This window comes from Numenius arquata, chromosome 3 (genome assembly GCF_964106895.1).
Source record: "Numenius arquata chromosome 3, bNumArq3.hap1.1, whole genome shotgun sequence".
Classification (NCBI taxonomy): Eukaryota; Metazoa; Chordata; class Aves; order Charadriiformes; family Scolopacidae; genus Numenius; species Numenius arquata.
The window spans coordinates 54,008,671-54,024,157 of NC_133578.1; the positions used below are offsets into that span (position 1 = coordinate 54,008,671).

The following is a 15,487-nucleotide window of genomic DNA, read 5'->3' on the forward strand; positions in this document are numbered from 1 at the left end:
ATCAGCCATGGCAGTGTGTCTGTGTGTGGCAAATGTCATATACGTCTAGTGTCAGGAGAACTTTTGTCTTTGTAGTTTTCCTCCTTTTTCTTTCCCTCAGGAAAGTCGCAGGGCTGCGAAATGTGTGAAATGCTGTGAACTGGTGGAGACGTCTTCTGAGGATGGCTGCTCTGCTTTCATACTCCAGGCAGATGCACCCAACCACACGTCCTTGGTTCTTTGAGACGTTCTGCTGTAAGAAAGCTGGGCTCCTTCTATCCCAGCTGCCTGCAGCTGTGCAAGACACAGAAGATTGTCGCCTCTTGTTGACTCACCATGATGAACTTTCTCCTCATTGACTTCTTTTAATTTTAACATTTCACCTCTTACCCAGAACCTAAAAGCGTTCTGCATAAAAACAGGAATTATTAACAATGTTCATGCTGTGATAATTTCTCAGGTGTTGCCAATTTATTTTCATCTCTCTTTTATTGAAAGTTACAAAAGTACTCATTTGCTTACTGAAAGAGTAAAAGTCATCTTTGGCTGAAAGGTGTAAACCACAGTTTTTAATTTTGGCAGTGTTGCCTATTTTCAAGCGAAAACCCAAAACCCTTTCAAAAAGGGATGGCAGTGGGACAGAGTCATTCAGTCATAGATATTGTTTTAATACCCTTGTATTTGAGCAGTAAAAGGGCTTGAGTTATGGAATGTTTTCCACGAAGAGTGCTTCTCTTTGATATGCCTCTTTGTCAAAGAAAAATGCTCCCAAGACAAGGGGGCAGGTAATCTGATGCATCCTTTACGTAGCCTGCTGCTGTCTTCAGAGCTGTCTGCTTTTTCTTGTCTATCATCCCAGGGGTCTTACAATACTGAATGGTCATCTCTGTGAGTGCTGGCAAGTGCTTGCAGAGGAAACAGTAGTGGTATTGTGCAAGGCAAGACATGCTACTAGTATGTTTTTACTGAGTGAAACACTAATAAGTACATGACTGAATCCTGCTCCAAGGCTGTTGAACTTACTGGGGGTTTTGTCATTGGCTTCTCAGAGGTCAGAACTCTGTAACTCTGATAGAGAACAAGCCATAAAATCTTCTTTATGGACTGCTTTCCCACAAAACGTGGCAGAAATATTTCATCTTTTAATGAAAGTACGAGCCTTATTCATACCTTGTCATCTATCAAAAATTGTGCTAATCTTCATCTTTACAGCAGCCTTCTCCCATATAATGATGGGGTAATTTACAAAAATTTATAACTCACGGTGTTCCTGATTTTCCCTGTCTTCATTCAAAAAGCATGAGTGGTATGATCACGCTTGCAACTGATGGTTATTATGCCTCGATGCTGGTGCATCTCTGCTTCCTAAACAGCTGTTCTGGTGTTTTTTCTCTAGTTTCCATTTATGCTGTTTTTCCTCATTAAATAATCTTGATCCTAAACAGCAACTCAAAATTACACTACACCATGTTTCTATATTATTAAATACTTTGAGGACATTATTTATTTTCTTTTCTTCTTTTCCAGCTGTCGTATCCACTTAGGTGTTTCTGGTGTTTTCTCTTGTTTTTCCTGTAGTCTTCCTTGCCAGCCTAACAAAGCTGGGTGTTGATGTAAACACACTTTTGGTACTGTGAGTGGGATGACAGTCATTTCACCGTAAATTCTGCAACATGGTTGTTGCTGTGCTAAACTTGGATCCCAACTGCTCTGAGTCAAATACTGGAATACAAGAATACAAGTGTTGGTGTTTCCTGAAGTTAAGTGTAAATCAATAACAGAAAGCTGAAAATGTACTGTCGGATTAACTGATGTCCCTTATTACTGGAACAAATTAACCATTAGTCAAGGACAGTGCTTTGCCATTACAGAGTTTAGTATTTTCCCTGTAAGGTGGTGATTTTTCTCAGTGGAATGAAAAAAAAAAACCAGTAAATGGGCTATTAGACAAGTAATAACACTCTTTTTTAAATAGCCCCAAATTACAGAAGGCTTTTAGGACAGCTGTTCCCTCCCTTATCATTACAGGTTTCTCACTGGTTTAGGTGGGTAAGAGGAATTGCCATCAGTGACATGGTAGATTAGTCATGAGATCAAGTTGGAGTCTAGTTTAACATTTGGTAAGAATTAACAATTGGAATTTTGACTGAATAAGTAGCTACTCTATACTTGGATTGCCAGTGTCTCCTCTAGATGGGACGTTTCCTACTGATAGAAGTACCAATCATGCGTATGACAAGGGTTTGTTTTATTAATTGAAAAGATTTCACTGTAATTTCATGTTTTCAAGTGTTTGCCTTAGAGATGAGAAGCACTTACATTTTAATTTTGCTTAACAGAGATAAAAATAGATTGTTTATAGAGAAAACAGAAATAAAAGGAATTAAAATAAAAAAAATAAAAATAGGAAAAGTATTGGCAAGGATCGTGGCTATTTGCATATTCAATGAAAATAGTGAGCTACAGAAAGCCAATTTTCCCATGTAGTAATTATTGTACTGTTTCATTTAAAAATTCAGTCGAAGAGCTAAACTTGATAAGATAAGGAGAGGTGACCTCTTCTGTGACCAAGTCATAGGAAGATAAAGGATAAAAGTCTGTTTTGATGTTCAGTGAATTAGGCAGCAGGTTACACCAACAAGATTTAATTTTCTGGTGTGTTCTAAGAGAAGCTGCACAGTATCAAGATGCAGCAAATAGGATTACTTTCCGGAAAAAAAATGCATACTGAGTTTAAAATGCTTATTTAAATGATACATTCAGTATGAGGAAAAATGAAGAAAACAGCTGAGCCTGCAGTTATTTTAGAAAATCTTACTGGTTTGTTTTGCTGTTCTTTTGAATTAGACAAGGGAGCAATGTATGGTCTCACCCTGCTTTGCTAAGTGGCAGTAATCCCTGCACCACAGAGGGCAAAGGACAATGGAGCATCTTCTCTGTAGCATACTTCACAGCGTGTATTTCTTTCTGTATAAGTAGAAATGCTAATAGACATGCACAGAAGTGGGTACAGTGAAAACAACCTGACCCCCTTTTTTAATATTGAAACTTTCAAACTCAATAGTGAATAGAATAGCCATTAATCATATCTTCCAGTGGACAAAATAGGGGAAAAGCTTTCTCAAGGACACATGGTACTTCAAGTTGTGGTGACCTGTTTCTTTTTTGTCCCCCAACGAGTCTAGTTTCTCTCCCCAGGGTGTGTTGTTTTCTTGCCACTCCAGCACGTTCTAAGAACTGAACAGCTTTCTTACAGAGCAAGAATATGGTGTAATGTATTGTGGGTGGTTTGTTTTCTCAGTTTCATATTAAAACCACATGTGAACGTTTATATGAGAAAAGACAACTGAACGCTGTAGTAATGCTCCTATACTAGCAGTTTATGAAGATCTGGAGGTTAGGAATTCTGTTCTTCGGAGCGGTAGGTGAGATTTTTTCTGAGTAGCCGCGCTGCTCCCGTGCTCGCTTTTCTCACCTCGGTGCCCTGGATAATCCTTTCCACTCGCCTTATTGCTCCTACTCATTGGTGCTTCTCTGAAAATGAGCAGAAGTCCTGCTTCAAAGATTCAGCCAAAGAGGCCATTTCTGAACGATTTCTATCCTGGTATTTGTGGAGTGCTCACTATTATTATGTTAGCTTTTGTTGGCAAGTCATCAACACACCGAAATTGTGTTGTCTACCTTAACTCATGTTCTGAGTAGTTCTTTCTGTTGTACCTGTGACTTTTGAGCATCATTTGCCCCTTTCACCATAGAGTGTGCTTTTCTTGGCCTGATTCTCTCCCACTACATTCAGGCAGTCAGTGAATCACGATTTCATGTTGAGACTCATAACCTGTAATACTGCATTTGAAGCTAGGCCTAGATGCCACACATATGCTAATTCTTTACATTTAATCTTTTATCTAAATATTTTTTTCGTTTTCGCCAATTTGGCGACAGCAGTTGGATGGGTGGATAGGTAGATTGATTATTTCAAGGTATGGGAACATTTACAATTACTTCTTCATATGCAAGGATTTCGTATTAATTTTTTTTAACTGCTGGATATGATTCTAAGTAAGAAATTACTATCTCTGGCATGCTAGAACTTGTTTCACTCAAAAGAGAAAAGTTCTGGGAAAGTAGAGTGCAAAACACAGATCTTGGCAAATTCTATAAAGAACTTCTGAAAACTTCTGGGGCCAGATTTTTATATTTGTGGAATATCACATTCACAGCCATCTGTAGTTCATATTTGGTTTTATATCCAGAAAAATGTGAAAGAATTCCGTACTGAATAGTAGGCTTATGTAAGCTGTTAATGACATGGATCTGTTACTCACTGCTATCATATAACTCTTGTAATGATTTTCTTGTAACAACCCATGACAGCCATTAAGTTCTGGAATGAGATTTGGGCATAGGAGTAAAACCTGCAGTAACTTGTCTTACTCACCTTCAAGATGGTCTGAAGTATAACTTTTTTTCTGCCTGACCTGGCCATAAACTGTTTTATTTTGCAAAAAAAGTGATGTGCCTCTCAAAAAGAGTGAGACCTTCCTTCATGTAAAGTCCCTACATACTTCATTCCAATTAAACCTTTGTGGCTGAGTGTTCTGAGTGTATGGGAAGCAAATAAATGCCTCTAGATTCTAATTTTTGTTCTCTTAGCTAAAAAGAGTCTTCTAAGTGCACATAAAAGCAAATGTTTTTATGCCATTTATACACAAAATCTTAAAATTTCCTGTTTCCTTTAAGGACTTACCTTCCTTAAGGGAAGAACAAACTTCCCTTAAAACAGACATTATTCTTTCAGGTCAGGAGGAACCTTGGCATTTCAGTCTTCCAACCGAAGCCAGAGTTGACTACATGGTATATTGAAAATAATGTGTTTCTGAAGAGGCAGCAGCTGTTTTTTTTAATGAGATTCCCTTCACAATCTAAGCAAGCTTTGAATGCATCTAATTTTAAAGCTAACCAGACTGCGTATCCTGCAACAGAATTTCTGAGTTTCAGGTCTGAGAAGAAAGTGAGAGCTCCAAGTGAAAACTGAAATATGGTGGTGATGGCTTACCTTTCTAGGTGGCACTTCAGAAGTCTTAAAGCAAGTATCTGGGGACAGCAGACCAGTCATGTTCTGGATCCTAGAAAATACTGATGTCTCAGAACTGAACTTGAATTGTTCCAGCATTTTCATACAGAAAGATTAGGTCCCTTCATTTATGCTTATGTACACCTGATGACATTTCTCTGGAAAGAGAAACATTTATCTGCTTCCTAAACAAGTTTGTTGTGGTATGCTCACTCTGACATCTAGAATCCAGTATGTGGTGCCAGTTAAAAGAGCAATCACAAAACAATATCTTCTTTCCCTACGTGTTTAGGAAAATATCTCCAACTTTGATATCGTCATGGAGTCTGATGAGGGCACCTTCAAGCCATCTGGACTGGGTTTTACTGGCAATGCTAGAGCTCGGGACATTGTGAAAGAGATCATGGCCCTGCTGCAGCCCATCAATGTTACGGATGTTTACGACAACGCAGATGGAACGGACATCGATTACTGGATGAGAGATGGGGTGCCCGGTGAGTATGCTGTACAGCTGACACTGCTCCTCCCATGCAGTGGCACGTTGGATGGGTAGTCTGGTGTTTTGAAATCAGTAAGAAATGCTTTCTCTCAAGGGGTAAAATTTACCGTAGGTAAAATGCGGATATGTTAAAAGGTGACCAACAGAAATAGGACATAAAGTGTATTTGAGCTGCAGTTTAATAATGGTATAGATTATACATAGCATAACATGTCTAAAATCTTCTTTTCGGCTTTAAGGATTTATAATAATTAATCCCAGACTGGTGGTTTATAAATAGTAAACTAAGGCACAGGGGAATTCTCCAATGCAGAATAAATAATTTTATTTTTATTATTATTTCGACTTTGAAATACAGGGGTTTTTCTCCCTGTTTTATATGCTGAAGAAAAAATGTTTTTGAGACATGACATTTAAAAGGTGAAGGGGCATTAAGGTGTGCTAAAGGGGTAAAATTCTGCAAAGTTTAAACTGGTTTAGGGGTTTGTTTGGAGTGTTGTGTCTGGCTCCCGTTGAAGAGCAGCTTGTTGGCAAAGAGGCTTGCAAGCTGTGAGAGAGAGCCACCGCTGGCAGCCTCCTTGTGCAGGAGACCCCACACCAGCACAGGGGCTTACAGAGCACAAGGGTCCCAATTAGAGGCCAGCCTGGGTGAAGCCTTAGGGAATTTCCATGGTAGTTTCCACGCTTGAATAACAGTAGAAAGAAAAAAGTTTCTTAACACTGATATTTAAAATATTACGATCAGTTTTAAAATTTTAAGGTTCTTTTTCTCGGGTGTTTTATGACTGAAATAGGCTGATGCATTTTTCATGCTAGTTTTACTAGTAACTACTATATGCTTAGAATCTCATAATATTTGATTAACTGCCTTGTTTTTCACTTGGTCTTGTGGAAGACGCAGTGGGTCATGGAACATATGCTTCTTATTTATGGTCAGAACCCTTTGCTTCTCACTCACTTGGGTTGTACAAAGATACCATAAAGTTGACCGCCTCAAAAAATGTATGGATATCTAATTTTCAAAGCAAAATATGTAGGCTGGGAAAGAACTATGGATGAAGGGATGTTGTTAACAGCCAGGGATTCATCTTCAGATGGTGTGCTGCTTTCTGGGTAAAATGCAAGCTGTTTGGTACAACATCATAACAGCTGTGACACTGATGTGCGCTTGGGTTCCTAGGCTCTGTAAGCCTCTGTAAGATGCCTCTGCACCTCACATGAGCGATAGGAGCATGAGCTGAGTTGAGTTGAGTTGACTGTAAGCACTGCTGAGAGGCTGTAGCTGTGCATCGTCCTCCACAGCCTGTAAGCGCCCATGCAAAGGCCCCTGGTCCAGAATTTCAGACCGACATGTCTGTGCTGTAGTTGGAATATGAAAACTCACTGTACAGCCCGTGTTTAGAAAATACAGGTGTATTGGAATGATTTCCTAGGTAAGGTGTTGGGGACAGAATGTGGAGGACATTACAGTCAGTCATCAGGGACTTCCATTGTGCTTCCTGTCTGGGGGCAACAGATTATGGAAGGAGAGAGAAGATTTTAGCGCTCAAATGCCTTGTTTTCAGTTGATTATGTGCGTGGTGCTTGTGATGACAGTGTGTATTGAGCTCTTATACACGTCTTTTCATCAGCTGAGGTGCACCTGGAGCATAAACAGCTATAGCTTGCCATGGTCCTTTTGATTAGTCACCTGGGCTACATGAGTAAACTACACTCAGCAGGAGCAGGGCAGAAACGTGAGTCATCTCCCATGATCACCCGTACTCCTCAGAAAGCATAAACTATGAAACATATCATGAACTATAAGCTCAACCTTGGGAAAATATAAATACAGCAGAACTGAGACCTCAGTTTTTAAATGAATCTGATTTGCTTTCCTATTAAAAATGTGGCATATTAATTAATGGTGGATTTTTTTTTTGCTGTCTGAAGCTTTGATTCATTTAACTTCTGTAAGCAAATAACAAAGTGTTCTTACAGCATAAAGGAACAGTGATGCTTTTTTTCCCCATTGAGCCCCGGAATTAGCTCCACTAAAATAATTTCAGCTGCTTTAGATTGTATTTCGTACTGTACCAGGGAGAAGTCTAAGACATCTTGTAATCTTCACGCCTTGTCTGCCGTATTCTCACTGCTCCAATGAGCCCTTATGGTATATAATAACATTGGAACAAATTGAACACACTGTAGCAGCTTTTATAATTTTGTCCAATTTAAACAAGCAGTCAAGTGTTGACACTTCATCAATTTTATTTAAGTATTTTCTTGAAAATACACTTGGTGGCTTTGTTTCCACAACAGTGAGAGAAAATACGGTGTGCTTCTTGAACAATCAGAATTGTTTCTGACATCAGTTCTCTAGAATTTTTCTTCTTTTCAGTGGTAAATAGATTCTGAGATTCACCTTTTTAGATGCTATTAAAATTCTGCTCCTTTTGGTTGAAAGACCCACAGAGGGCAACAGTATGTGTGTTTTTCAGTATGTGTGCTGTTTATAGCTGCTCCTGAGACAGGCGAAGTGTCTCTGGCTCCTTCCTCTCTGCTATTTCCAGCATGTTTATTTTTAATGGGCATGCAATGAATTGTTATTTGTGATGCTACTTAAATGTATTTGCAAGAAAACAGCAGTGACTATTCTGAGATTTTGGGACAAGAGGCCAGGAGAGTTCAGAGTGCTTTGCAAACCCTAGGCTGAATCTTAACTAATACCTCTGAAGCACAAGCAAGGTAATCTGCACCAAACACAGCAGTTTAATGCTTTATAACAGTGGAGTATTAGAAATATTTCCGTCGGTGGCCTTTACATTGGATTATTTTGAGAACAGTTCAGCCCAGAAATGAGGAATGTCTGTAGCTGTGTTTTTCTAGTGATAGCCAGTTTTCAGCTACTGAAAATATTTGTATAACGTTTGTTTTGCTTCTTCATGAAGCATAAATCAAGTGAAATAGGTTTTTTGTGGTGTCGTATTTTACGCTGTGGTTTTACAGTTTGAGGTGACCATTTTTCCTAAGACTGCTCCTTTATTAATTATGCAATTATTTTCCTCAGCATTCTTTTTAAGAGTTCAATTACGTATTTGTTTTTAGTTAGAGATACATCTAAACTGTGGCGCACCTAAATCTGTTCCTTTCCAATACTGAGTCCTAGTCAAGTTTGGCTAGAATTTGCAAATATGGGTGGGGAGACGGGTTGGTTGGGTTTATTTGTTTGGTTTCTTTGCATACTTTTTCACAACAGGCTTCTTCAGTGTCTGAAAGGGTTAAAAAACCATTAAGCAAGCCCTGCTAGACTAGCGCTCAGGTATTTTTGTTGAAAAAGTGAGGTGTCTGATGATCACAAGGATGCTTTGAACATGATTTAAACCAGTTCCTAAAGTAATAGCACTGGGGCTGAGTCAGCCTTCCCTGCAAACCCTTGGAAACTGAGAAGGGGGAATGAAGTAATTATATTTGTATTATGGTATCCAGTGAACGTTAGTTCAGCTTTAGGTGTTAGGGTAAAGGAAAATGGGTGCTCTCCTATTTTCACAGAGGGCAGGCTGTTGTGACATGGTGTATTTCCCGGACAGCTGGTACAAGGACGCTCCTTTCTGCGGGGCTCGTCAGGGAGGTTATCTATTGCTGCAGTGCTTATGATGGGAACGCTTCTCTGCTAGGAACTGAGCTGTGTGTGAGATCGAGCTGACCCAGAACATCAAACAGCTCCCAAAAGGCATGTGGCAACTCCTCTATTTAAAATTCAACCAGTGACCTAAAGGTGAAACTCCTTTTCACAATGTCACTCTGAACTTTGATAATTGTTCGTGTCTTTCTGTCTCCGCAGTGACGGTGTCTTGCTTTTTTGTTACATTACACAAAGGGAGGAATTATTCTTCCAGAAACTAATAAACCAGTAGTTCATCTAACTTTAATGTGTCTTCAGAAATCAAAAATTCATTTCTAACCCAATCTATTAGTCATTTTCTTGGAGGTGGCAAACAAATACTATTATATATCATTTCTCTCATTGTTACATTTCTCATTGTTATATTTTCATAGTGATTCTTTATTACCTTCATCTAAAATAAGATATATTTTGGCCCTTAGACACTGGACTTTCACATGCATGGTTTTCTTCCTTATTACATAGGAAGTTAAATCCTTCAGTTCCACCCCTTTCCAGGCCATGCTGCCCACCCTTCCCCCTGTCCCCATCATCCCTTGTATCACCGAACTCCAGCAGGAGCCTGCCAGTTTGAGCCAAGCCTGCTCTTCTGCTTGGTGTCAGGTAGGGCCATGTTTGAGAAAGTGGTGTAATGGGAAAACTCCCTGACTTGAGGTTGCCAGTCAAGCGTGAAGAATTGGATAAACTCTCTATTTCCCAAATTATAAGTAGGTAAACTCTGTTCACTCTTGGGTATATCACTGTTTGGAAGTGATGCTCCACTGTAATGCATAAAGTGTTGCCCCTCAGTATACCTGCTCCATGCTCTCTGCAGCTTGGACAAACTCTGTGGATCCAGTTTCTCAGCTTCTTTTTATTGCCAAAAGAGTAAAAACTCTAAGGAATAAAAGAAAAGATCAGATTCACGTAGTTAGGACTTCATAAGCCAATGCTGGAAAGCCTTTGGGTTGATTGTGCACAGGTAAGGGATGTTTCACTTGACAAAGACCTTCCTAAAAGACGATGAGAAGAGAAAAAGGTTTCCTTAAGAATAGACATTGAACTTAACTTCCTCATTTTAATATGTAGCATTTGTGTGATTCATGATCTGAGATGTTTAGCATAGAGTATCGTGTGGAAAGCTCCAGTTATTTGACCAAGTGACTAACGCAAGTGAAATGTCTCCTGCTTGCTCATGCAGCAAAAAGTTGGACAAAACTCCTAAACGCCACTCAAAAAACTAGCTTTATGTGTAGTATTGCAAATACTGACATAATTTTAGCTACTTCACAGTTGCTACGTTTTTGTACTTGCTGAGTTCCCACTGCCCTGGACGTGTGCTGAAGTACACCACCAACACCAGCCACTATAGGCCTGGGTTTTTTTTTCATGGAAATAAAGGGTAAGGGGCTTATGGTCTACACCTATGTCTTGCCCGAATCATGATCTCAATGAATCTAAGATATATCAGCACTGTTGTGTGATAATTAGCAACATTGTATTGCTTTTTCCAGGTCATTCATTTCCTTTTTAAATATCTTATTTTATCATTCCGAAAGGAAATACGGTAAATGAGTGTGCTCCACTGCAGAAATCAAATTTTCTGCAACTTGGGAGGTATTAAATTAAACCAGTATGCTAAAAGAACAATTATAATTGCTTGGCACTTAAAGAACCTACTATAAGTGCTACAGCTATTAGAACCATTTAAAATCTTGATTGCAGAAAGAACTGTGTGTATTAATCTGTAAAATAATTCATCTATGCTCTAATTTATCATTGTTCCATAAAAATGGGATTTTGAAATCAGAAATTACTCTAGAGTAATTAAATAAATTTAATATGCTGCAACTTTTTATGAAGGTGAATACCCTAAAAGGCTCATAGTTTAACATAATATCTCAGTTATATTAGCCTTTCATATGACCTTCTCTGATTTTAATAAAGTTAATAAAGTCTTTGAGACTAATCATTTAATGAAAGGACTAGTCCGTAAATTACGGTAGGTTTTCTTATTGTGCTATATGACTACCAGACAAGCTTGACCTTACTTTACATACAACTCTTTTCACCTTTGTTCTGCTTGGGCTAGAGTCTTGTTCTGGCATATTGGAGTATGGGACTACTTCTAATAATTAACAGGAGGCATCAGAACAGCAAGTTTGTTTGTTTCGTGTAGACGGGACACAGCCCATGCAAACATTCGGCTGGGATAATACTGCTGGGGAGAGGGATGGAGTTGGGTGATCAGGCGCTGTGCCTGAATGCAAATTTTACTGGTAGTTTTAAGAATGCTTCTGTAATATATTTCTCATTAGAGCATGTACATTTCTAATGCAAGGGCACGGGGTGGTCCTGTCAAGTCAAAAATAACGTGTCATCTTTGGGGGAAAATCATTCATGATCGTAGCAAATACTTGAAAACTGCTCATTGACACTTATTTTGACAAAAAATAAGACTACTTCTGAATGAGCTTGCTGAAGCCTGCCTTAGCTATTAACTCCCACTGTTCAGTAATATGTTTTTAGAGTAATTTATTAGAGACTGATAAAAATACTATAAAGAGAAACATTGACACACTCAAGAGTGATTAGTAGCAGGTAGTACTAAGTGGTTTTACTTCACTCAGTATTAGTGACATTTGAGTGAAAGCAAGATCACAAAAGAACTGCAGGAAGACTTGAAAGTCTAGAAATCATACCTTACAGTGAGAAACGGGAGACATTAAATCTCACTCCATTTATGCAAAGCTATGTTAAGTGATGACTCAACTACAGCATACATATTAGGCTGGGAAATGATTTTTCTAATTTCAGCACCTTTCTCCCTTATTTTAAAAAATAGTCCATTAGGAATTCTGTCTGTCTGAGTCTAAACAAATTCAAAGTGGAATAAAGCAAACAGCTTCTTCCAGTAAGGTTAGTGAGCTACAGAAGCACTTCGCAGACTTGGTGAATTCTCCATCAGTTTGCAAGTGTAAAAGAAGACTTGGGTGTCCTTCAAGAAGTAAAGGGTAATTCAAGCAGGAGGAATGGGCTTGATGCAGTAGCTACAAGGTGAAGTTCTTTGTCGTGTGTTATTCAGAAGGTGTTATTAGATGGTAATGGATCTTGCTGGCCTTAAAAAAATCTGTGGATCTGCCAGTAAATCTTACAAGAATTTTCCATAATGAAATGCCTTGTTCCCCATTTAAACCTTACCCATTTCAAACAGACTAGCTTTTTGAATATCAAAAGCTCTTGTCTTTGATTTGTACAATGTTTAGATAATCCTAATTACAATTAAAAAAATAGAACTATTCTTAATTTGCCGATCCTATAGAAAATTTGAACTGTGAAACTAAAAATATTTGCAAAATACATCATACATTGCTGAACAGCTCAAATTTCTTATTTTATTTCTAGTTATTCTCTTTTCTTCAGTATTTGTGATGCAGTTTATTTGACAAAGTTTTCTTGGTGGTCACAAGCTAAGAATTACAGCACAAGGGTTAAGTAGCTGGTATTACATAGCACTTAAATTTATCTTTCAAAAAACTGAGGCAAGGCAGTTTTAAAATAATCTTATATGAATGTTAGAATAAATTAGTTTGAAATACTAACATTCTGATTAGCTCTAAGAAGTAAAATTGTTTCAGTGCATTCAACACTGTACAGATACTAAATAAGCTCATTAATCTAGTAATGAAAACTTAAATTAAGGTGTTTCATATAAAATCATAAATTCTAATGGTTCTTGCACTTTTTGACTAGTGGACTTCTTTCTCTTAAAGATATTTTGTCACTGTTCCTTCTGTGAATATCATTAAGGTTGAATTTTTTCCTTACTTTTAGAGCTTACTCTTCACAAAATTACAGGAGATTCTCTGTTATTAAATAGGTTCCTTCTTTAAGCACACAAAATTCCTAAACATTTCAAAAATCGTCAATAAATTTGCTCCTGCCACTCACCTTGTGAGTAGGAGAATACGCTCTGTCTCGGAAAAGAAACACTGGAAATATCTATCTGAACATCTAATTTGGATTTAGGGTGTGGTTGTTTTTATTCTGGCTGTGCCTCTGAGAGGCATATTAATTCTCTATTGTTTGCTTCCTAGGAAAGCTGAATTCTGTTTCTGTGGGTGGGAATATTCTTTTCATATGGAAACATTTGCCATTTGTTGCTCCTAAAAACCCAAGTGTCCTACATTAACACGCAGAGCTCGGTTAAGTACGCAGTTTGGAAGTACAAGTTAGTTAAGCCTTATTCCTAGAGCTTTCCCCGACTTCACTGAAGCTCATGCAAATAGTGAAGTAAGTAGGAAAAAAATAAAAAGGGGGGTTTAATTTGTGTTCTATAAGGAAGTTGGAGGTGGAAAGTGTTTGCCAATAGAGAAGTGTGAAAGTTAAATGTGATTCTCTCCACTTTATTTTTTTTAACCTTTTTGGAATTTGACTGTATGAAAAATAAGAGACATTCATAGTGTGGAGATGTTGGGAGATTTCTCACCAAATGTGTAATGATCCAGAATGGCTGTTAGAAACAACATCAGAAATATCTGTAGATTTGTGGATTTTGTTCCTGGAAAACAAACTGGTAGTAAAAACTGAATAAAAAATAAACTGTCTGGTAGCATTCCAGGAAGACCACATGTAAGCTGCTCTTGATGGGAGAGACACAGGTTAAATGGATTAAGATCTGTCTTGCAGCTCCCCAAGTAGTTTCCTGCATGAAGTCATATGATGAGTATTTCTAACAGGATTCTTCAGGGCTTGGTACATCCTCAGCAATTCAGATTTTCTGTTGGTGGTTTGGAATCAAGTTTAAAATTACAAGAAAACAAAGCTGATGTAACTGCTATTGGAATGATAACAAATGATGAGAACAAGCTGATCATCCAGCCAGGGTGATTACGTTAGTGTGAGTCCACTCTGTCCACTTTGTTCACACCTTTCTTGTACTGCAGTCCCAAAAGAAGATGCAATATTTAGAAAAAAATCACTTCCTTGGACCTGTTGGCTACCCTATTGATGATGTAGCCCCATATATTACCTTCATTGCCACAGGGGTCTTCCTGATGCCACTTGTCCAACAGGGTTTGCAGGTCCTATTCTGCAGAGCTGCTACTCTGCTAGTGCATCTCCAGCCTGCACTGTTGCAGTGGGTTGTCCTGTTCCAGTACGGGACTTTGGTTTTGTCTATGCTGAATTTTCTGAGGTCCTAGTCAGGCCACTCCTGGATTTTGAGCTCTCTGAACAGCAGCTCAGTCTTCCTGCACATAAAACTGCTCCTTCCAAATTTAATGAAGATGCAGCCTTTCCCTTTCATCTGGGTCATTGCTCAAGATGCAACAGGTACTGGTGTGATATTGACCCCCGAGGGTCACACCACTCATAACCAGCCATCAGTTAGACCTCAAACTGTTGATGGCTGCCCTTTGAGCCCAACGGTCTGGTCAGTTTTCCACTCCTCCAGTCCAGTTATTTTTTCTGGGGACGGAGGTTAGTTTGTCTGGCTTATAGGTTTCTGGATCCTGCTGCTTTTTATTTTACAATGAGCATAACATTTTTCAGCATGACTTTTTTCAGTCACTGGGGACTTCTCCTGATTGCCACAATTTTTCCAAGGTGATAGAAGGCAACCCCTCAGTGGCATTGACGAGCTCCCTCATTGCAGCCCATCCAGTCCCATTCATTTTTAAATGCTCCATTTACTTAAACAATCCCTAAATTGATCTTCCTATACCATGAGTGGTACCTGTTCCCCCTTCTTCCCAACTCTGCTGCCCGGCTGAGACCTGAGAGTTAAAGTTTAAACCACAGCAATTACTGTCTTACTATTCTTTTGTTACTCATTATAGATAATCTAGCGAATAATACAGCACTTCCACAGCAGTTTTTTCCCCAAGCAATCTAAAAGTTTTACATGGAAAGGCGGCTGTAAAAACATCCTGACTGACTGTGCAGGGCACATTGGAGGTTTGAATGAAATATGTTTTTGATCCAGGATCAGAAAGCTTTTTAGTGGCAGACCTTTAGATATTACTCAGAAAACCTGTCCCTTCCTTAAGCAGCAAACACATCATGCTTGCATTTGCAGGTGACATTTTAGGTGTAAATGTCTGAGCCTTCTCAAGAATGCTTTTACTAGTAGACCTAGCTGAACAAATACAAAGCTCAGAAATCATTTATAGAGATATCTTCCTCAAAGGAGCAAGTTCAAAATTATTTCAGTGGCAATCTCTTCAGGACATCGTTAACATTTATAAACTTCAGAATGGGAACCCTTCTAACTGTTTGTCTTCAAAACTGA

General features: G+C 38.6%; 1 protein-coding gene across 1 annotated transcript in view; it reads left to right on the plus strand.

Moving 5' to 3' along the window:
- The window catches only part of CPQ (carboxypeptidase Q), a 137,104-nt gene that overhangs the window by 98,094 nt on the left and 23,523 nt on the right, over window positions 1-15,487 (plus strand). Inside the window, exon 6 of the mRNA XM_074145630.1 lies at window positions 5,346-5,547. Coding sequence (XP_074001731.1) covers window positions 5,346-5,547 — 202 coding nt within the window. The remainder of the gene's footprint in view (window positions 1-5,345; window positions 5,548-15,487) is intronic.